We start from the raw sequence: 21,348 nt of genomic DNA on the forward strand, positions 1-21,348 counted from the left end.
CGGCAATTGCGGTCTATTCAGTACGTATAAATGTACACACCGTCTATTGAATCAATACAACGAATTCTCGTTCTATTAGTAGTGTTTGGTTGCTCGTATGAAGCTGATCATATATGGAATGATTTAGCTGGATGGACTGGTGCATGTATGATGTTTGGTTGGCTATATAGGATAATGTTTGTTTCTGTTTGTTTCGTTGTATGGGATGTGACGACCTCATATAAGCTTTTGTTTGGTTGGATGAATATGTGCTGATAAGATAACCTTCTCTCTACTTGGGGTGAGTTTACCTCCTCCCTACAAGCTCGTGTATGATGCGTTTGTTCATCCGAGCGAAGCTCCTTGTACGCAAGTCGATGACTTCATGGGTCATCTAGCTTTGCTTCTTGGGCGTAAGTTGAACAACATTGAACATTTGCGTATTACTACACTAATGCTTGTCTGATTTTGGTAGAACTCTCACACAACATAGAAGGGAAAATTCTGCAAAATTCTGTAGAACCTGCAAAACAAATATCGTCATACATGAGCATAACTGAAGAACCTGCATAACAAATATTGTCATCATACTGTGAGATGAGCATCACTTCAGTGTTCCATTCAATGTCTCACATTGCATACACACAATTTTGTGCTTATTAGTTACAAATAACAACATCACAATCTGAATGTTTCTCACGTGCTGGTTAGGAGCTCTTAATACTGGTAAACTATAAAGATAGACTCTAAACTTCTTGTTTACAGACATCACATATCTTGTTTATAGGCATATTATATAGGCAATTTCAGATCAAGTGCTTTTCTATCTGAAAATGTATCAGCCAAAACAAATAAACATATACACTAGCATCAACATCAGGAGTAACAAGATCACCATACTAGTAGCCAAATATCCAGCAACACTAATGAGCAGCTTGATTTTTCTTCTTCTAAGTCTCCTCTGGTCCATCTACATTACGCATGGGAATATAAAAACATATGAGTTCAATATATAGTACATAATGCATGCATGTTGTACTAATAAACACTAAGATTCAATTGACAAAATATGATAAAATGATGTCATAACTAGCAATCTAAAATAACTAGCAAACCTGTTGTCAAAATTCACTTAAGTAGTGTCCATTTGTAGTTCATGATCTGAGGCTATGGATTTAATTGTTCAGGATGCTAATGGGCTATAGGCTTTTAACATTGAACTGCATGTTCAACTATTTTAATCAAAGGGGGCTACTGTTTTTATGTTGGCTGTCAATGCAATCAAGCCTTACTGTTGATCAAATGGACACTACTTAAGTGAAGTGATGAACAATTCGAACCATTTTGCACTACTCAATTAATTTACTTGCTTTAACTTGTCACCATACTTGGATCCATTATACTACTAGATTTGATCCCTTCAGCACATCTCTCTTGGAACACATGCTCCAAACATTGATCCAACTGATCCATACTTGGATCAGCCTTACGACAAATTCTGTTCTTAGTGTAAAGTGTATATTGACGATTCAAACACTATTTCTAGCAAAAAGATGGAATTTACCACAATAAAAACACATAAAAAGATTGATTTTCTGACTTCATGATTCACCCATGAGTTGTTCTCATAACAACAAGTCTATCCTACAACACGTATGAGTTACAATATTGATTGCAACTACACAAATCGCAGTGTGCAAAAGACTTCATGCTATACATTCTTGCATTAGTCAAACATTAATTTCTATGTTGTGGTGTCATCCTGCAAAATAACAAGATGATTTGTCGAATCGACAAAACATGCCTCACTATTTAGGGCTTACAGCCGCAAATTCCATAAGAAAGGTTAATGCTAACTCCATAAGACATTTAAGGTCAAATAGAAGCACAAGCATCGAAAAGAGAGGAATCCGAGAATCACATCACCTACCTTTAAGGTCAAATAAATGGACAATACTTTCTTAGATCCACCAATTTGTGCAACAAATTAACAAATATCTTACGGATCTACCAACATGTGAACGCATACACAGTTGGGGACAAGGGGGCAAAGATACCTCACCTCGTGTTGGGTCTCCTGGGGTGGTGGCCAATTCATTCAACAGGCGGTTGACTCTTTCAACAGTCGATGTCTCTCGTGGCTCTAGCGGTCGAGTTCGGCGACGAGCTGACGGTGACTTCCTTTAGTGGGTGGTAGTGGAGGCGCACTATGAGGCGGGCGGTGACAGGTAATTTGAGGGGGGGGGGGTCTGTGAGGGCAATCGGCAGGCAGGGGCGACGTGCGTGAAGGAGCGAAGCAATAAGGAGAGCGGGGTGATAGGAATGACTCGACTGGATCCTAGACCACCTGTGAATCGACTAATTTTACCACACCGATTCGTACAACATATGTATATTCTGAAATCTAAACACTTATGAGTTGATACGGTACAAACAAATATAAAAATATCCTCTGATGTAAGACTAACTGACCCACAATGAAACTCATACAAACCCACCAAACCTTTACATTTTCTAATCAACAGGAACCACCCGAAAGAGGTTCCAGAGGTTTCCCGGTTCGGCAGGCCCCCATCTCCGCCCGCGCACCGCATATTCGCATCGCACGCGCACCGCGGCGCCTGCCCGCCAGGTGCGCTGCGCCCGTGCCAGCCCCGGATCCCGAGGCCGCCCGCCACCCACCGCACCGCGCCGCGCCGCGCCCCCACATTGGCCATGCGGGCCCTATCCCAACCCACCCCGGGCGCGTCGGGTCAAACTCCACCACCCCCTCCCTCCCTCCCTCACCTCACCTCACCTCACGGCCTCACCCATCCGCAGCGACCACGCCCTCCCTCGTCTCTCCTCTCTGCCTCTCCGCCCGCAAAAAGGCGAAGCTTCCGCACGCTACCCCCGTCTCCCTCTCGGCCGCCGCGCGTCCCGTCCCGATCCGCACGGGACTCGTCTTTGTTTGGGAGGCAGACCACGGGCTGCGGCGGGAGGGAGGGCTGGGTTATTTCTTCCGCCGGAGGCCAGCCACCCCATGGGCCGGTCGCCTGCGCATGCTACATATCAGCTTATCGACCGGCGGAAAGGTATTGATTTCATCGTCGGTCCTCCCCCTTCTCCGCCAGATCTGGTGAATTCCGCGCAGATCTAGTTCGGATCTTGTGCCTTTTCTGATACAGTGGCCTGGTTGGTAATTCATCGATTTTCAGTTGCGTGCGTGAGGTGAAAAAAAGTCGTCTGGTCCGCCGCTTTAGCGTGGGTTGGACGTCGTAAGCGTGTGCTGGCCGGGAAAGCGATTAAGCAAAGTAGGTGCACTGTTTTCTCACTTTTTTGTTGCTCTTTTGGCCTTGCTCAAGTGCAATTATTATGATTAGAGCTGGAGTTGCAAAATTTTTGAGAAGGGTTGACGGGGGTGGTGTGAGAACGGATACCAGAGAAGTCCTAAGCTTTTCCTTTGGCACTGTTGTCGTCTCTTGTCTGCTTCGTGTGTTCGTCATGTATGCTGAAAGTATGTTTAACCAAAGAGAAACATTGCTTAGGAATAAGCAGGAGATATTGAACATCTGAGTCGATGGATTTGGGGAGGCAAACTGATAATATGCTGGGAAGATGCTTCTTTTATGATGCGGGTACCGTGTTGTAACTTGTAATAAAGAAGACATATATATGAGTAGCTAAGAAAGGGCACCGCTGCTTTTGTTGCAGCCGGGAAGATGCTATCAGTTTCGGGAAAGAAAGCTATTATTCTTGGGTCACCTGGGAATGTGGGAGTCACTATTATAAGTTACGCTAATGCTGGTGGTGGTATAACTGCCTGACACTCTGACTAGGATAAAAAAAGGAAAGTTCCTTTTGAAGCCAGCAGCGTGAGTTTTTGCTCTTCTAAGAACACCTTGTCCACTATAACTAGCTTAATTGGATTGGGGTTTGGTACTCTGCAGCAACTGTAAACTGGCGAACCAGGAATTCAGTTGATGTGCTCTGAATATTATCCTAATAATAAGAGCTATGAGACTACAAGACGCTTTGCGAATATACATAGTCGTTTATGAATAATTGACTGCAGTCAGAATCCAGAAGTGGCAAAATTGTTTGTAGACTATCACGTCTCGTCTTACCATTATTTTACTGACAAACTTTCTATTTAGATTACAATAATTAACCCTATTTAGATTTACAATAATTAACCATGCCTTTGCATAACTCTCTTTTTATATACTTTGCAGGGCTTGGGTAAATCTTTGTTGAAAGAATCTCTCTTGTACATGTAATATCGCATGTAATTTCTGTCAAGATGAGTTCACTAAATAAAGCTGTTTCAAATAGTGGAGATGCGTGCTCAGTGTTACCTAGTAAAGTCACAGCATTAAATCCCAATGCAGCAGAATTTGTACCTTCGTTTATTAGACCATCTTTTGGAAGTAACACAGTTCCAGATGTAACTAAGTCAGATTTTAGGGGGTCTTCTGGAAAAACAATCTTAGATAGGTCCGAGTCATCAAAGTCTAATAACTCGGATGATGAGGCGCACCAGTTTTGGCATAAGCAGCTTCCTGATGACATTATTCCGGACTTCAGTTTCGAGAAAATTGAACAAGGACCTGAAGAATTATCTCTTGCTGGATTATCCTTGAATGCGCCCCCCTTTTACGGGACAACATCCAGCCGCTTGTCAAGAGAACATCACGAGTTGTCTTCTCCAGGTACCAAGGGCCTGAAACTGGAACATACTAATCTTCTGTATGAAGATAATTCACAGTCAACTTTTTCAGCTTTGGGTTCAAGCAACTGGGAGCAAAACTATATGGGCGATCTTCATTTTGCTAATGGAAATCAGGACCTTCATTATGATTCTGAAAGTGCTGCAGGCTTTTCTGACAGTTTTGCTAGCGAGTATGCTGCCGCATCAGATGGTGTTGTTGACCCCCTGGAGTACTTAGCATCTCAGTTCCCTGGATTTTCAGCCGAGAGCCTTGCAGAGCTATACTATGCAAATGGATGTGACTTCAATCATACTATTGAAATCCTCACCCAGCTAGAGGTAACCTCTTCCTTCCTGTAACTATAACACTAATACACAGATTAACTCTTCCAGATATCCACCTTAAATAATGCTTTACCTAAAATTTATGAAGTAACTAACAAAAATATGTTTTGTACATAGCTTTTTATTTTAATACAAAAATCGCTGTGGGGAATACCCCCACAGTTTCCTTTTTTTTTCTTGAAAAATATGCATTAAAAATAGCAAGGACTAGTTGGATAACACCGTCGTAATACTGATCTTCTTGATCTTGTCGTGACTCTTGCATGTTTTATTGCTTCCTATTGGCTGACCGCCTTTAGAAGCTGGCAATTACTGGTTGGATAATGACATGGAGATTCTGTCGGAATAAATTTCTTGTCTTGCTGGCATGCTTCATAACTTTTGCATTGTCTGGAACAATTTTAATCCGTTACTTTGTGGATGACTCACTGTTAAATAGAAGCTACTCAATATCTGATCCTTCGGGATCATTTGTACCACTTCTGTTACACTCTGGTCCTATTTTATTGAACTTACCGCACATTGTATTAATCTTGCGGAGCATGCATTATTTGCATCTATGCTTAAAACTGGTACAATGAATCTGTTTCTGGTTAAGAATACTACTAATGTCACACCAAAAGGCAATTTTGATCCCTCACCTCATTCATTGCAATCTCGTATTGATTTCCAAACACTTGGTTTACATCTACATCATTTTGTTGGTATCGTTAACTATTTACCTGATTTTTCAGATGCAAGTTGATGCTACCCCCAATCACACACTGGATTTGACCCACAACACACCAAACTTTAGCACAGGGGATTTCCCTGCACTGCCAACAGCTGAGGACCAAAATGGTTTCAATAAGGGCAGTGTGGACGTCCTTGGCATCTTCAATGGGTGCAGCTCGTCCACCATATCTAGTGGAGCTGGTGACTTTGTTTCAGCTGTTCGAAAACTTGCATCGCATAATTCTGGCCATTGGAAATTTAAGAAAGGTCCTGAGTATAGTAATGGTGTTTCAGCTATTTCTGTACCCAAACAGTACAGTTCTAACACTAAATCATCTGGGAACAAATTTCAAAGCGTTAGCAGTGCAAGAGTTGCTCCTTGGCTTGAGACTGGTGATGCAGTGGGTAATACTCATCTGATATCTCAATTTCTTTCTGGTGCATATTGCACAGTTCCCTCTTTATGTCTGATGATTCTGTAAATTTTGCCTTTTGGAATTTTGCAACAACTGTACTTTTACTATGATTTGAACTAGAACCACATGGGTCTCACATAGACTCAAGGGGATGTTTGGGTGAGGGGATTGCTTTGGGATTTTTCTTATTTAGTGCAAATTGGGACTGAATCTTAAGGATTTTCCCTAAGATGGCAAGTACTGCCCAACTTGATGTGGACAGTCGAAACCATATGTGTCATAGACTGACTTTATATTTTGACTGTTTGTGAATAGCAAGAAAATCAGGGAGGATTATGCTGTATTTCATGTTCCCTTATCTAGAGACTGCTCCAATTATGGACTGATGAAAATTTATCTTTGTATGCAACCCACCAGCAAATATGTACTCAGAATCAAGGGGAGAAGCTCGTGATTTTGCTAGGGTCCGAAATGCATGCTTTGAGCAGGTAAGCATTTTTCATGTGGCTTCAGACTCTGTTGATATGCACTTACTTTCTGCCTACGTGCATGTGGACATGAGCATACAATTATGACATGTCATATTATTTTACATTTGCATTCTTCTGCTGTGCTTGTAGTATTTATTGTTGCTTGTGCACGAATGGAGTTTGCTGGCATAATTATATCATCCTATTTGTTAGCTGGATGTTTTATGAGGTGTTAAAGTATTCACATAAAGATATACCTGACAGGCTCGACAGGCTTACTTGGTTGGCAACAAAGCTCTGGCCAAGGAACTGAGCATGAAGGGACAGGCGTACAATGCACAAATGAAAGCAGCTCACGAGAAAGCCAGAGAAGCTATTTATCGACAAAGGTTGCCTATCCTTAGCATTAGCCTTTCAGAAATAAAATAACTAGAACAGGAAAGATTGAATTCCTTGTACCGTTTATGTTATCATACCAACTGATGTCTGTTCCACATACTGTTCTGAACTCTGACAAAAACTGCTCTGACTTGCGACATATTAAAGTCTAATGTAGTTCTATTATTATGAGCTTGTTTTATTGTGCAGGAATCCTGTTTGTTTGCGACAGGGGAGTGACCGTCTGATTGATTTACATGGCCTGCATGTGAGCGAAGCAATCCACATCCTGAAGGTCGAGCTCGCTGCCCTGAAGAACGCAGCGAGGGCTGCAGGAGAGAGGATGCAGGTAATGGTATGTGTTGGTACAGGCCACCACACCAAGGGTTCGCGCAGCGCAAGGTTACCTATTGCTGTCGAGCAGTTCCTCTTGGACGAAGGACTCCACTACACGCAGCCGCAACCTGGCTTGCTCCGTGTTGTGGTGTACTAACATCTCTTAGGTAAAACACCACGGACAAAAAGGAGAAAGCCAGGTACTGTAATTTCCTTGTAGTTGTATATTAAAAGAGGCAGCAGGAGAATAGCCTGACAACAGAATACAGTGTAAAATTATACATAGATTCAATTCACATTCAATTCCCATCCCTGTGCGATTGAGGTAAGAATCTGACTACTCTTGCTTGATGCTGAACACCGTGATGCATGCACTTGGGATCATTTGCTGCTACTTGATGTCAACAGCAACTTCTGTTCAAAGATTCAATCGAATTTTTCATGAGGTATGTTGCTACTCAAAAGATTGGCTGGAATGCTGCTCAAGTCGTTGATTTTGCATTCCACCTTTGTTCAGACAATCGATTAATGAACCTCGAATGTGTCAAGGACTGCGGGTCTGCCTGTCAATGAGGCATTCAGGGGAAGTACTTTTGGAAAATTAACTTTTGCTAATTTGCTAGTATTGCGATGAAGGTCCGAACAATACGGTCACTGTCACTGTCACTGTAAGCCGTCAGGTACCTATTGTCATGGTCCCGACGGCCGGAGTTGGTAGGCGGACGAACTCGGAACAACAGAGGAGACGAGACCAGAGGAGAAACATTTCAGATACAGGCAGGAGGAGTTGACGTGAGGAAGAACATTTCAGACGAGGAAACAGGTCAGTTACAGGCGTCTTCCGATTACAAGACGCGGGTATTTAACCCCAGCAAACGGGCCAACGAGCCGAGCTACGATCACACACACAACGGACCAACATGGCCAAGCCCACACCAAACTCAAACGTGCTCAAGACACATGCGAGTGATAGCGGACGATCGTCTTGCCGGACGGCTACTGGGACCTTGACACCTATGCACCCGTATTTTGGTGTATACATTTGCTCACTTACAAAATACTAAAAAAGTATAGCATATGTTTGATGTTAGAACATGTATGCGTGCAAAATTGTTGAGAAATATGATCATGTGTTTTTATATGAAAAAGTGTAGTATTGTTCATTTTACAGTGCCGATATGATCCATATCTTTTTTCTACAAAAATATTAGAAATACACACAATCTGATATGTTGTACATCTATAGATTTTTTAGAATTTTTGAAAAGCACATGATTACAAATTCATAGTTCTTATACTGTGAATAAACTATCTGCTTAAAATATCTTACTCAATTGCTCGCTCGAACTCACTTTAGGGCAACTCCAATAGATGCCCAAAACCAATCCTAATAGCTAATTTTTGGGTACATGAGCCAAAAAACTCCTCCAACAAAAACTCAAAATTGTTCTAAAAAACAGCGACACTCAAAAAACATGTCCCAGCTCGCAAGATCCAGCGAACCCTAATCAGACTCCCAGTTGATGGAATCCTTGATCCCGCACTCGTCCCACGCTTCACCGGAGTGCTCGCTGGTGGGGTGGCTACTTCGCGCCCTCTAGCCTAGCGAGCGGCGATGCGTCGTGAGGGCGTCGTTTAGTGGTCGGCGGCTGCAACGCTTGTCGAGTGAGGGCGGAGGCCAACTGGTCGGAGGAGGGGGGGGGGGGGGCGACCGGTTGGGTGACGTAGGGTGGCGGCCCTACGGGGGCGAACGAGGGTGAGACTGAAGCACTGGTGGGGACCCTCAGCGGCGCGGCAAATCCGGCAGAAGAAGGCTACACAGGCCGATAGCGCGGGTGGGAGAGTCGAGCGTAACAGGCGACGGCGTAGGTGGGTGAGGCTTTGATTTCTTGCTCTTCCGAGTTGCCAATGCAGCAATATTGTGCAAATCTGCGGTCTTTCGCCTGCTCAGGCACCATGTAGGTCGGCTTGCAGGTCGTGTGTTGTCTCTGCGCGGTGGTTGTCGGTGCCCAGTGCCATCCTCAGGGGCTCCAGCTGGTGCACGAGCGCACGACCTTGAAGGACTATAAAAGGAGGTTTGTAGTGTGCTAGTATTCCACTGTGCAAATGTGTAATTGTAGATTGTAGTCTCTAAAATTAAAAATCAAGAAACCCATGTGCTTTGTGATGGAGGGGAGCTTGGAGATGGTGCCATTTTGACCTGGCTGTGCCTTGATGATTTTCATCATATGGAGCAGGGGAGCATACTAGCATTTACTTAGTTTAGTTGAATCATAATATCATTTACTTAGTTCTAATCTCTCGAATATATACATGCTATTTGTGGTGATTGGACTACATATTTGAGTTGATTTTCCTAATTGTGTATGCTGCAATTTAATGAGTCGGTGCATATGCTGCAATTTGCTAAATATATTGTATTTGTTACGAATTTGATAGGAACAATGGATGTGTTCTATGTTAATTAGTTGTCTAGTGACAACCATTCACTAGATTGGGATTAAGACAATGAAATGGTTAGCCCACCTGAGGAGCAGCAATCACCATTTGAAGAAATGACCCCCACTGTGAGACCAAACCAGAAAAGATCGAAGAATTTTAGCGAAAAGAAAGATGAATTATTGGTGTCGGCATGGCTGAATATAGGTATGGATGTTGTTCAAGGTAACGACCAATCACAGTCTACATATTGGAAGCGAATTTATGATTACTTCCACTCCAACAAAGACTTCAATTCGGATCGCACTCAAAATTCCCTAATGTATCGTTTGTGTCATATTCAAGAAATGTAAATAAGTTCACTGGCTATCTTTCCTAGATTGAGGGGTGAAGGCAAAGCGAGGTTACAATTTAAGATAAGGTTAGAATATCTATCCTTAATTTGGTACATGCATCAATTACTCTGAGTTAGTTTAATGTGACATATTTTTTTGGACAGATTTTGCAGATGTGTACTCTCTTCAAGTCCGAAGATAAGAACAATAAGTCATTTCAGCACATACGTTGTTGGAATCTCCTAAGAACCCAACCAAAGTGGGTTGCTAGGTTGGCTCAAGTCTCATCTCAGAAATCTTCTCAGAAGAAATAGAAGACCACCCTCAATTCAAGTCTGGATACATCTACTCCAAGTACCCCAGGTGATAGTGGAGTGGCAACTCCAGAATATGAGATGTCAACATGACCATTAGAGAGAAAAAAAGAGAAAGAAAAATTACACGGAGGTGGAGATACTGTGTTCATGGATGCAATGGATAATCCGGGGGCAAAGAAGAAAGAGATGGATGTGGAAAAAGAGTTAAAGAAAAGAGGAGAGATACAAACAAGTATTTGTAATAGAACAAGAGAGATTAGCACTAGAGCAAGTGAGGGTTGCAACCGACAAAGAACAACTTGAGGTAAAGAAGCAAGATATAGAACTGAAGAGGATGGTAGAAGAAGAGAGAATTATGGCTATTGACATTACTAGTATATTCGAGACACAACAACAATACTGCAAGAGCTTGCAGAATGAGATCATGACTCACCAATATAGTGGCTCAGGTTGATCTTATATGGACCCCTAGGTTGATCTTTTGCAACAACGATAGTATCAACATCTGAATTTCTACGACTGTTGAGTCTTGTTTTGGATGTGCATAAACTAATAACCCTGAACTTATGTAGCAATGCTAGTAACATGTAAAGTCTAGTAGTTGTGGAGTCATCTTTTTGTGTAATTAGAATATGATGATCTATGAACGTAGCTAGTTAGTGCTTTTTGGCTAATGAACTTGTGATCATATGTCTACAGGATGTAATTTGTGAACAATTAGAACTTGTTGCTCAGTTTGTTCGAGTGTTGAAGCTTGAAACCACATAGACGAACGTTTAGGAGATCAATGTCCAGTCCTTCTGAATTTCCCCTGCTAATAGAAGTGCGAATTATGACCAATAGTTGTTGAAAATATTGCTGTTTGAATTGTAGCTATTTAAAAATATAGTCATTGAAATATATAGAGTTAGATATTAGAAATCTGTTGAAGAGTACATAATATTAGAAGGGAATCTAATTGGAAAGCCTACTCATATGTGTTTTTTAGAGTGAATTTTTGGGAGCGCTGGAATTGCCTCAACGTTATCGTCTCCACTGGGACGGGAGCTTTGAGCTCACAACTCTCACCTCCGCCTTGGCGCCCACGGGAGCACACCGGCGACCGCAACCCCACTTCCACGCCTCCACCCTCCATGCGCGCCTAGTCCCCTCCCTTCCAAATCCCATGCCTCTCATGACCGTTGCCTCCACGCACTTCCCCTTCCCCTCTACCTCCTCTTCCTCCTCCACGCGCCATCTCCGCCGTGCCGCCACCGCCATCGCCGCCTCGGCGGCTTCATCTGCCTCCGATGACTTCTACTACCCCCTTGCCGACCCCTCCGTCCGCTGGCCCCACCTCAGCTTCCCGCACCTCCCCGCGCCGCGCTTCCCCGCCACCGTCATCGCCACGCCTCCGGCCCCAGCCAGGCTCCTCCATGGGGAGGAGGAGCGCCCCGCGGAGCCCTCCGCCTCCATCCCGGCCTCTGCCGCCGTTGCCGTCGAGCCGCTCGACGCGCGGGCCCACCGCGGGAGGGTGAAGAAGCTGAGCAAGCTCGCGTTGCGGCGGGCGCGGGACTGGCGCGCGCGCGTGGCGGGGCTCGTGGACGCCGTCCTGGCGCTGCCCCCCGGCGCGCCCGTCGACGAGGTGCTCGAAGGCGCGCGGGCCGCGCCCGACGAGGTCGCGCTCGTCGTGCGCGCCATCGGGGCGAGCTCCTGGCGGCGCGCGCTGGACGCCTTCGAGTGGCTCGCGCGGAGCGGCGCTCCGGCACCCCGCGCCGTGGCCGTCATCCTCGGAGTCCTCGGCCGCGCGCGCCAGGACGCGATCGCGGAGGAGGTCTTCATACGCTTCGCGGGCGAGGGCGCCACTGTTCAGGTGTTCAACTCCATGATGGGTGTCTACGCGCGTTCTGGCCGATTTGGCGACGTACGGCAGCTGCTTGACACAATGCGCGACCGGGGCATCGAGCCTGACCTTGTTAGCTTCAACACTCTCATCAATGCTAGGGCAAAGTCCGGGTGTTTAGCTGCCGGCGTCGCCCTTGACCTCATGCTTGAAGTTCGACAAGCTGGGCTGAGGCCGGATGTTATCACTTACAACACGCTCATCAGTGCATGCTCACAGAGTTCTAATCTGGACGATGCTGTGATGGTGTTTGAGGAGATGATAGCTTCAGACTGTCATCCCGATTTGTGGACATACAATGCAATGGTGTCGGTGCATGGCCGGTGTGGGAAGGTGCAGGAGGCTGAGCAGCTGTTTAGGGAGCTGGTGGAGAAGGGCTTTATGCCTGATGCAGTCACTTACAATTCTCTTCTCTATGCTTTTGCAAAGGAAGGGGATGTCAAGAAGGTGGAGCACGTGTGCGAGGAATTGGTTAAGGCTGGGTTCAAGAAGGATGAGATAACTTACAATACAATGATTCATATGTATGGAAAGATGGGCAGGCTTGACTTAGCGGTTGGTCTTTATGACGAGATGAGAGCCATGGGCTGTACTCCAGATGCTGTGACCTATACTGTCTTGATTGATTCTTTGGGGAAGATGGATAGGATTGCTGAGGCAGGGAAGGTGCTGGAGGAGATGGCCGATGCGGGATTGAAGCCAACTTTAGTAACTTTCAGTACTTTGATATGTGCATATGCCAGAGGTGGGAGGCGGGTAGAGGCAGAGAAGACATTTGATCGCATGGTCGCATCAGGTGTCAAACCTGATCGTTTAGCGTATTTGATTATGTTTGACATTTTTGCAAGGTCTGGTGAGATGGAAAGGTTGATGGATCTGTATCAAAAAATGATGAAGGATAGTTACAGGCCAGATGATGGCATGTATCAGGTCTTGCTTGCTGCACTTGCAAAGGGAGATAAGTGCGAGGAGATCGAACTAGTTATCCAAGACATGGAACTAGTTTGTCAAATGAATCCACAAATAATATCAACAATGCTCATCAAGGTGGGGTGCATTTCTCAGGGCACTAAGCTGTTAAAGAAGGCATGTATTCAAGGATATGAGCCTGATGGTAAGAGCTTAGTGTCCATTATGGATGCATATGTCACAATTGAAAAATATGAAGAAGGTCTCTCTTTGCTTGAATGCATCCGGGAGCATGTCCCAATCTCCCACAACTTGCTATCTGAATGTTCCATCATGCTTCTATGCAAAAAACAGAGCATTTCTGCCTTTGAAGAGTACAGTAGAATGCAACTGTTAAAATATGGATCCTTTGGTCGAGATTGTAACTTGTATGAGGTCTTGATAATATGCCTTGAGGAAGCTGGGCTCTTTCCTGAAGCTTGTCAAGTGTTCTGTGATATGCAGTTCATTGGCATAAAGGCTTCTAAGAAGATTTACGAGAGTCTGATTTCCACATACTGCAAACTGGGATTCCCAGAAACAGCACATAGGTTGATGGATGATGCTTTGCAATCTGGTATTTCGCTTAACGTTCTTTCGTCTAGGGTAACTATAATCGAAGCATATGGGAAGATAAAACTCTGGCAGCAAGCAGAAAGCTTCGTGAAAGGACTGAGGCAAGCATCAGGTATTGATAGAAGGATTTGGAATGCTTTGATATATGCATATGCTGAGAGCGGCCTTTATGAGCATGCAAGGGCAGTCTTTGACAATATGATGAAAACAGGTCCTCTACCAACTGTTGATTCAGTTAACGGAATGATGAGGGCATTGATTGTTGATGGCAGATTGGACGAGTTGTACATGGTTGTACAGGAGCTTCAGGATATGGACTTCAAGATCAGCAAAAGTACAGTACTCCTTATGCTTGATGCTTTTGCAAAAGCTGGGGATGTATTCGAGGTAATGAAAATATATAACGGAATGAAGGCAGCAGGATACTTGCCAAACATGCACCTCTACAGAAGTATGATTTCTTTGCTCTGCCGTAATAACCGATTCAGGGATGTTGAGTTGATGGTTGTGGAGATGAAGGGAGCAGGATTCAAGCCAGATCTTGTTATATTTAATTCTCTTCTTTTGATGTATACTGCGGCTGCAAACTTTGATAGGACAGTACAAGTTTATCAAAGTATTCTGGAAGCTGGCTTAGAGCCTGATGAGGATACATACAATACATTGATAGTCATGTACTGTAGAAGCTTGAGGCCAGAAGAAGGTTTTACACTCTTGAATGAAATGGGTAAAAGAGGTCTGACACCGAAGTTGCAATCCTACAAAAGCTTGCTTGCTGCATCTGGAAAAGCGGAACTCAGGGAGCAAGCTGAGCAGCTTTTTGAAGAAATGCGATCGAAGGGATATCAGTTGAATAGATCTATCTATCACATGATGATGAAAATATACAGGAATGCCGGCAACCATTCCAAAGCTGAGCACTTGATAGCAGTAATGAAAGAGGATGGCATTGAACCAACAATTGCCACTATGCATATCCTCATGACTTCTTATGGGTCTGCTGGGCACCCGCACGAAGCTGAGAATGTATTGAACAGCTTGAAATCTTCCAGTTTGGAAGTCAACACTTTACCATACAGTACTGTCTTTGATGCTTACTTGAAAAATGGTGACTATAATCTTGGAGTCACAAAGCTGTTGGAAATGAAAAGAGATGGTGTAGAACCAGATCATCAAGTTTGGACATGTTTCATTAGGGCTGCTAGTTTGTGTGAGAAAACTGATGATGCAATTCTTCTTCTAAACTCTTTACAGGATTGTGGATTTGACATTCCCATTAGGTTAATACCGTACTTAACTATGTTAAATAGATGGACCATACGCAGCGTGGTATATTTTTTTCTTCTTTCATATTGGGGTCTTTGGTTGTTATTTATTGCATCTTTTGCAGGCTCCTGACTGAGAGGACACCGTCTCTGTTAAGTGAGGTCGACAATTATCTGGAAGAGCTTGGAGCATTGGAAGATTCTGCTGCTTTGAACTTTGTAAATGCACTAGAAGATATGTTGTGGGCATTTGAACGTCGAGCAACTGCTTCATGGATTTTCCAATTGGCAGTAAAGAGAAGCATATACCGTGAAAATATCTTTCGGTATGTATGACAATCTCTAACTCTGAATATTCTCATTTTGAGTTGTGTACTATTTCTTGAGTAGAAATGTCTGTATTTCTTGTGCATATACAAAATTGATTGACCAGAGTAGGTATTGATTTTTCAAATCGTACACTGGTAACTTTGGCTCAGACACTCTTTTTTTTAAATAAATAAATAAATAAAGTGATATACTAATTACTAATGACTTTGTTAAATAGCATTATAAATATTCTTCCAAGAAAAATACACGACAAACAACATTCTATTGATGTTAAACCTTAATGAGAACATTTTATAGTTAGTCTAAAAATATGTATGGACGATCAGTTAATTCGTCATAAAGAAGTTCTGGCTTCAGTTGCCCAGAAAGGCCAGCAATATGACACCAGGCTTTGGCTCAAAGAGTCTGCCAATAGATCCTACATTTGTATTTGATGCTGAGAGTTAAGCATTTGAATAACAAGATATTATATTCTTCTCGATTAATTTTTCTTTTATTTATCTGTCTCTGAAGTTGTTTATAACACTATATCTCATCTTGGCGATATTTTCTTGTTTTTTCATATGTTCTAGTAATGGGTTGAAAATTGAAACTACGAATACACTTCTGGGTCGAATAGCCCTAAGATTATGATATGGGAAAACTTCAAAGTGGTAATACTGAATTAGTTTTCTTTATCAGTTAACTTCTATTTGGTGAATGACTCAGTGTGGCAGAAAAGGACTGGGGAGCTGACTTCCGCAAGATGTCTGCTGGGGCTGCACTTATCGGTCTTACATTGTGGCTTGATCACATGCAAGTATGTGCTCAAATAGCATTCTTTTATTACGATATTGCATTATTTTGCTAAATAGAAAATGTACTGATGTTAAAAAAGCATGTCTGCTCAACTCGTCAACAACTAAATTTTTTCCATCAGATTTAGCTCTAGTGTCGTGTTCTGTTATGTGCCAAGATTATGGATAGTAAGGTAATTGGATACACCGAGAAGCCCACTAGAATTCCATGTGTCTATAGGTGCCCGAATGGAGGGGTTTTGGGCATTCCCTTCTGTGATGGTCACATGAACTCCAAAGTAAGAAGAATGAAATGAATAACGTTAAGCTTAGAAATAAAGATGGACAATGTTACTTGCCTTAGTTCGTACCTGATAGTTCCAATAACACTAGAACTGGTGGTTTTCACTTTGCAACAATGTAGATATGCCAAACTGCTGTAGGGAATAGTTTGGTTTTTCCTGCAATATACATCTAGGAGATATAGGGAGTAATTCAGTATACCTTTGCTTGACATTTTATACAATTCTTCATGTTGTGTGTCATGATAGGTTTAGACAGTAACATGGTGAACATTTTTTCTTTCTTACTCTTTTCCAGTGCATCGGCTTTTAGCTCTGGAGCCTTCAATTGATAACACCTCAAAATGCACCCTCAGAAAAAGAATGTTGGGAGAACGGGCTGATAGCCCAGTGGTAGGAATGGTTGATCGTTCCCTACCCACAAGTGTTCGAGCCACTGGCTCGACCCTCGTGTCTCACTGGGGCATGTCTCCAGAAATAAAAATCGTTGCCTCTCACGCGTGAAGCTACAATGGGAATGTGACGTGCCCGTCACTTGCGGAGCCCTGAATGGTTCCGTCGATCTCACTAGGGACGCGATTGTCTAAACTATGTGTAGTGTGTAGGTCTGATTTGTCAGTTTGTGCTTGGGTGTGAGTGTGTGTGCACGCGCGTGTGGGGTTGGTGTTTGTGCATATGTTCAGATACTTTAGTTGTACCTAATTGAGAGGCGTCATAAAAAAAAAAGAATGTTTGCAATAGATTTCTGAACTACATCCAATTTGTCTTAGTTCTGCTATAGCTATAAGCTTTTGTATGAATGGACTCAGAGTTTCATTAGTTATTTAACTCCTTTTGTTTATTAACATGGCATCTGACCTACTGAGCTTGTAATCCAGGATGCTTCACTCCAGGGTTCACCAGAATCACCCAAATCTGTTGTACTGGTCACAGGGGAGGGGGAATATAACATGGTATCCTTGCGTAAAACCATTAGAGCTTACCTTTTGGAAATGGGATCCCCATTCTTGCCATGTAGAACCCGGTCAGGTCGCTTTGTGGTAAAGGCTTACTCTCTTAAGATGTGGCTGAAAGATTCTCCTTTCTGCATGGACCTTGAGTTGAAAGATGCTCCAGCTCTTCCTAAATTGAACTCAATGAAGCTGACTGAAGGTTGTTTCATGAGAGCTGGCCTTGTACCAGCATTTAAAGATATACACGAGCGACTTGGGGAAGTATGGCCAAAGAAGTTTTCCAGATTAGCTCTGTTGTCAGAAGAAAGTAGGGACGAGGTTATTAAGGCTGATATACAAGGAAGGAAAGAAAAACTGGAGAGAATGAAAAAGCAGGGTGTTGTCATAGCAAGAAAATCTAACAAAAGACCACGAAGAGCAAAATTTATTAGGGACCAAAGCATGCAAGTGGTATCAAAGTAGTTGCTGCCTGTTATTGTTTGGTTCATCATGGCATTTCTTTAAGCAGCGTCTGGCATTTACATGAATATTTGTTGATGCGGTGAAAATGACAAAGGGAATATAACATTGCTGCTGTTTCTATTGGTTCCGATAGGTCTCGTAAACAAAGTTATGCTCTTTTTTGAACAAAATAATGGGATGCGTGTTCTCCAAGGTTTACTAAGCACAGTCGAGTAACCAGCTCATCGTGGTAAAACTATTGTTCCATCATCTCTTCTTTGCAATTTATGATCTACGACTTTATGACTTTCTATATACAATTCATTTGCAGTGATGAACAGGTGGTGGATATAATATATATCACTCATGATGACATGATCGAGTGAAATTAAATGCAGACCAATCACGTGTTCACATGATATTTGAGGTAAGGTTTTTTAAGTGTTCTGCTATGGCTGGTGTTCTGGAGAATTATTGCCCAGAACGTATGTCTAGCTGCTTGATGAGGGTGGTGATGAGTGCTAGCTACTACTTACGATAAACTGCCTGCGATTTAGTTATACATTTATACTTGCTTATATGTTGCACGAATCTTGTCAGGATGGTCGTATTACAAGAAGCAGCAGGAAATTTGTTCTTTTCAAGGTGAAGCTTCTTTTCAAAATCTTTGCAGGTTCTATGTGGTTTCAGACCATCGTTTTGCGTGGTTATTTTTCTGTAAAAATATGATTTAGTTTTGGGATTCTTTATTTTTGCCTAAAAATGATTATCGGGCACTATTAACAGTGGTGATTTCATTATTTTATTGGTAACATGCATAATTAGTGACTAGCGAACGTGAATATGTTGCTAAATGCAGTCAATAACGTGAGTAACTAGAATAGTATTTCTGTGTATAATTCCTATAGACCTATAGTTGTAGATGTGTTGCATCTTAGCAACTTTTCTTATCTGTGCTATATGTTGAACGGAGAACACAGGAGAAAATTCAGTTTTCACAAGATTAAGTTCCATCTGACTGTCTGAACTTAAATGTTTTGCTACTTGTTTGTCCCTTTCACAATGTGGTATTTACATCAAAATTCCGTAGCCATCACAATCTGCCATTACTAAAAAATAGCTTTAAATTCACCACACATTTTTTTCCCGAAACAGTAACTTCTGCACTGTTCTAACGTGATGAACTGTCCGGTCAACTGCAAGTTCCTTTGCTACCTGTATACCAGTGGTAAGTATTGCAAATATGAAATTAGAACTGCAGATATGAATTTTGAGTATGGTGAGGAAATGGGTTTTCACGAAGAATTCTTGAATCCATGACTAGTTTATGGGAACTAGGAGCTAGACCTTAAATGGTACACATGTTTCATTTTTTTCCACATGACATCCCGTACATATTATCGATAACTAGAGAAGAAAATCCTATCCTCTTGAATTTACTTTTGGCAATGCTTTTCTCGCATCATTTTCTTCCAACAATATATACATTTCGCCACTAAATAGGTGTTCGGTGTGAAGGTTTGAACCTGCCGTTTGTGTAATTTGCGTTTTCATATTCAGCTTGGAGGCATCAAGGGTCATGAAATTGTTCGTACTGAGTGACAATGATGCGTAAGAAGCTTACTCCGAGGGAAGGAATCCCAAGGACGACAGGTGCTCTTCTCAGGTACCGTACCAATGCTCCACTTGCAGTTGCCAGTTGGTGTCACTTGTGCAAGTTCATACATAAATCCAAACCCTACAGTTCTATTGTAATCGAAAAATAATAATAATCCTACAGTTCTATCGTGCATTTTGTGCAGGTGCAGCTGCCACTTGTGCTGACAGTGAGAACTTTCAATTCAGTGTCAGTGTTACTTGATACCCGTATCCAATTTTTTTGCCAAATTAGACATCCCGAATATGCTGGTATGGACTTGCACAGCTCCTTTCGCATCTCGTGGAGAAGACAGAAGACCCTTCAATAACTCTGCAGATCTGCAACCTGGGACCATGCGATCTGCTTGCAAAGTTCGATGAATTCTTGTTGAAATTTGAAATGTTGAGCTGACATAACAGATCCGGTTTCCTTTGTACTAATCGTAAGTCAGATGTCTCTCTTTTCGTTGGAATTCTTCAATATGATTCAAGAGGCAGTAGAAAGTTTTAAGCATCCTTTCTTCATGAAAATCTTTGCCATTGCCATTGCATCTTGAGAGATCTGGAAGCAAAGGAACTCGAAGATTTTTTAGTGGTCCACCCCTCGAAGCAAAGGAACTCGAAGATTTTTCAGCAGTCCACCCCTACTTACAATAATCAGAAGAACTGCTTCATGGACACGGTGCACTTGACAGCGCGCCTCGTCCTAGGGCTTGTACATAGCATTCGTCGCTATTGCAATTCTGTTTCCTAATAAATTTTTGAGTAAAATGCACACAGAGGTCTTTAAACTTGTCAAACTATATCATTTAGGTTCACAGACTCTCACACTGTAGATCTAACCTATTAATATTGTTAAGTTGTGCATTCCAGGTCTATAACCCTTCGCGCGCCTCTCTGGTTTAGATGTGATGTGTCACCCGGGCGCCTGCGTGTGTTGTTAAAAATTTTAAAATTAAAAATAATAGAAAAATTAGAAAATATAGGAAAAATCAGGAAAATTAGGAAAAATAAAAAATATCAGAAAAATCAGAAAAAAATAGAAAAATAGTTTTTTTTAAAAAATAATAGAGAAAAATCAGAAAAATAGAAAAAAATCAGAAAACAAAATCATGATGCATGAATATGTCACATACTAGAAAGAATAAAAATTTAAAAAGTATGTAGGACGTGTTTTATGTGATCTAGTGACATATTATCATATACTACCAGTTAATAATATACATGCTAGAAATTCCTGATTTTTTTTAAAAAATCAGTATGTACAACAGTAAATAATGCAACACGTTATATTCTATAACACATTTTACTTTTAAGAATAAATCAACGAGTGAGTCTATTACTAACCGGCACTATAGTGTAATATATCACTAGATCACATACAACACATCCTACATACCATTTAAATTTTTATTCTTTCTACCATGTATATTTGCATTATTTAATGTTGTACATTAGTACATACTAATTGTGTTTTTAAAACATTAGGACTTCCTAGCATATCTATTCCTAATTGAACTTATATCACTAGACCACATGCAACACGTCTGAGATACTCTTTAAATTTTTATTCTTTCTAGCATGTGACATATTCATGTGTCCTGATTTTTTTCCTGATTGTTTCTGATTTTTTTCTAATTTGTTTTTTCTTTCCTTTTTCTAATTTGTTTCTGAATTTTTTTAAAAAAAATCTATTTTTTTTTTCTATTTTTCCTGATTTTTTTTCTAATTTCTAATTTTTTTTCTATTATTTTTGATTTAAAAATGTTTGGCATACTAACATTCGTCCGGTGGTATATCACGTCTGCACCAAAGGGG

At 42.0% G+C, this 21,348-nt stretch overlaps 2 protein-coding genes and 1 pseudogene across 5 annotated transcripts; all 3 read left to right on the forward strand.

Moving 5' to 3' along the window:
- The first annotated feature begins 2,745 nt into the window (after nucleotides 1–2,745).
- On the forward strand, nucleotides 2,746–7,640 carry LOC133930690 (polyadenylate-binding protein-interacting protein 7-like). Its single transcript, XM_062377395.1, has 7 exons — nucleotides 2,746–3,053; nucleotides 3,177–3,272; nucleotides 4,194–5,008; nucleotides 5,749–6,133; nucleotides 6,562–6,632; nucleotides 6,879–7,003; nucleotides 7,203–7,640. Exons 3-7 carry the CDS (start codon nucleotides 4,262–4,264, stop codon nucleotides 7,483–7,485), a joined length of 1,611 nt encoding a protein of 536 aa, XP_062233379.1. The 5' UTR covers nucleotides 2,746–3,053; nucleotides 3,177–3,272; nucleotides 4,194–4,261; the 3' UTR covers nucleotides 7,486–7,640.
- Nucleotides 7,641–7,693: 53 nt separating this feature from the next.
- LOC133930233 (glutathione S-transferase T3-like) lies at nucleotides 7,694–10,798 on the forward strand (annotated as a pseudogene).
- A 605-nt stretch (nucleotides 10,799–11,403) lies between these two features.
- LOC133930691 (pentatricopeptide repeat-containing protein At3g18110, chloroplastic) lies at nucleotides 11,404–20,348 on the forward strand. Of its 4 annotated transcripts, none has more exons than XM_062377397.1 (9): nucleotides 11,404–15,105; nucleotides 15,216–15,416; nucleotides 16,129–16,219; nucleotides 17,377–18,142; nucleotides 18,224–18,319; nucleotides 18,493–18,537; nucleotides 19,048–19,120; nucleotides 19,453–19,558; nucleotides 19,695–20,348. In XM_062377397.1, exons 1-4 carry the CDS (start codon nucleotides 11,585–11,587, stop codon nucleotides 17,911–17,913), a joined length of 4,350 nt encoding a protein of 1,449 aa, XP_062233381.1. In that variant the 5' UTR covers nucleotides 11,404–11,584; the 3' UTR covers nucleotides 17,914–18,142; nucleotides 18,224–18,319; nucleotides 18,493–18,537; nucleotides 19,048–19,120; nucleotides 19,453–19,558; nucleotides 19,695–20,348. The 4 variants fall into 4 exon arrangements, with proteins under 4 accessions (XP_062233381.1, XP_062233384.1, XP_062233383.1 ...); XM_062377400.1 differs by lacking the exon at nucleotides 19,048–19,120 and having other exon boundaries at nucleotides 17,377–17,901; nucleotides 18,047–18,142; XM_062377399.1 differs by lacking the exon at nucleotides 19,048–19,120 and having other exon boundaries at nucleotides 19,673–20,348.
- The last annotated feature ends 1,000 nt before the right edge of the window (nucleotides 20,349–21,348 follow it).

Source organism: Phragmites australis, chromosome 10 (genome assembly GCF_958298935.1).
Source record: "Phragmites australis chromosome 10, lpPhrAust1.1, whole genome shotgun sequence".
In the NCBI taxonomy this organism is placed as follows: Eukaryota; Viridiplantae; Streptophyta; class Magnoliopsida; order Poales; family Poaceae; genus Phragmites; species Phragmites australis.

What these genes read in the sequence shown, in the direction of transcription:
- LOC133930690 (XM_062377395.1), top strand. Translation starts at nt 4,262, where the DNA reads ATGAGTTCACTAAATAAAGCTGTTTCAAATAGTGGAGATGCGTGCTCA. An exon ending in AAATCCTCACCCAGCTAGAG is followed by an intron (nt 5,009 to 5,748) that starts GTAACCTCTTCC and finishes CTGATTTTTCAG; the next exon opens with ATGCAAGTTGATGCTACCCC. An exon ending in TGAGACTGGTGATGCAGTGG is followed by an intron (nt 6,134 to 6,561) that starts GTAATACTCATC and finishes GCAACCCACCAG; the next exon opens with CAAATATGTACTCAGAATCA.
- LOC133930691 (XM_062377397.1), top strand. Translation starts at nt 11,585, where the DNA reads ATGCCTCTCATGACCGTTGCCTCCACGCACTTCCCCTTCCCCTCTACC. An exon ending in TACCGTGAAAATATCTTTCG is followed by an intron (nt 15,417 to 16,128) that starts GTATGTATGACA and finishes TGAATGACTCAG; the next exon opens with TGTGGCAGAAAAGGACTGGG. An exon ending in TGTGGCTTGATCACATGCAA is followed by an intron (nt 16,220 to 17,376) that starts GTATGTGCTCAA and finishes CTTGTAATCCAG; the next exon opens with GATGCTTCACTCCAGGGTTC.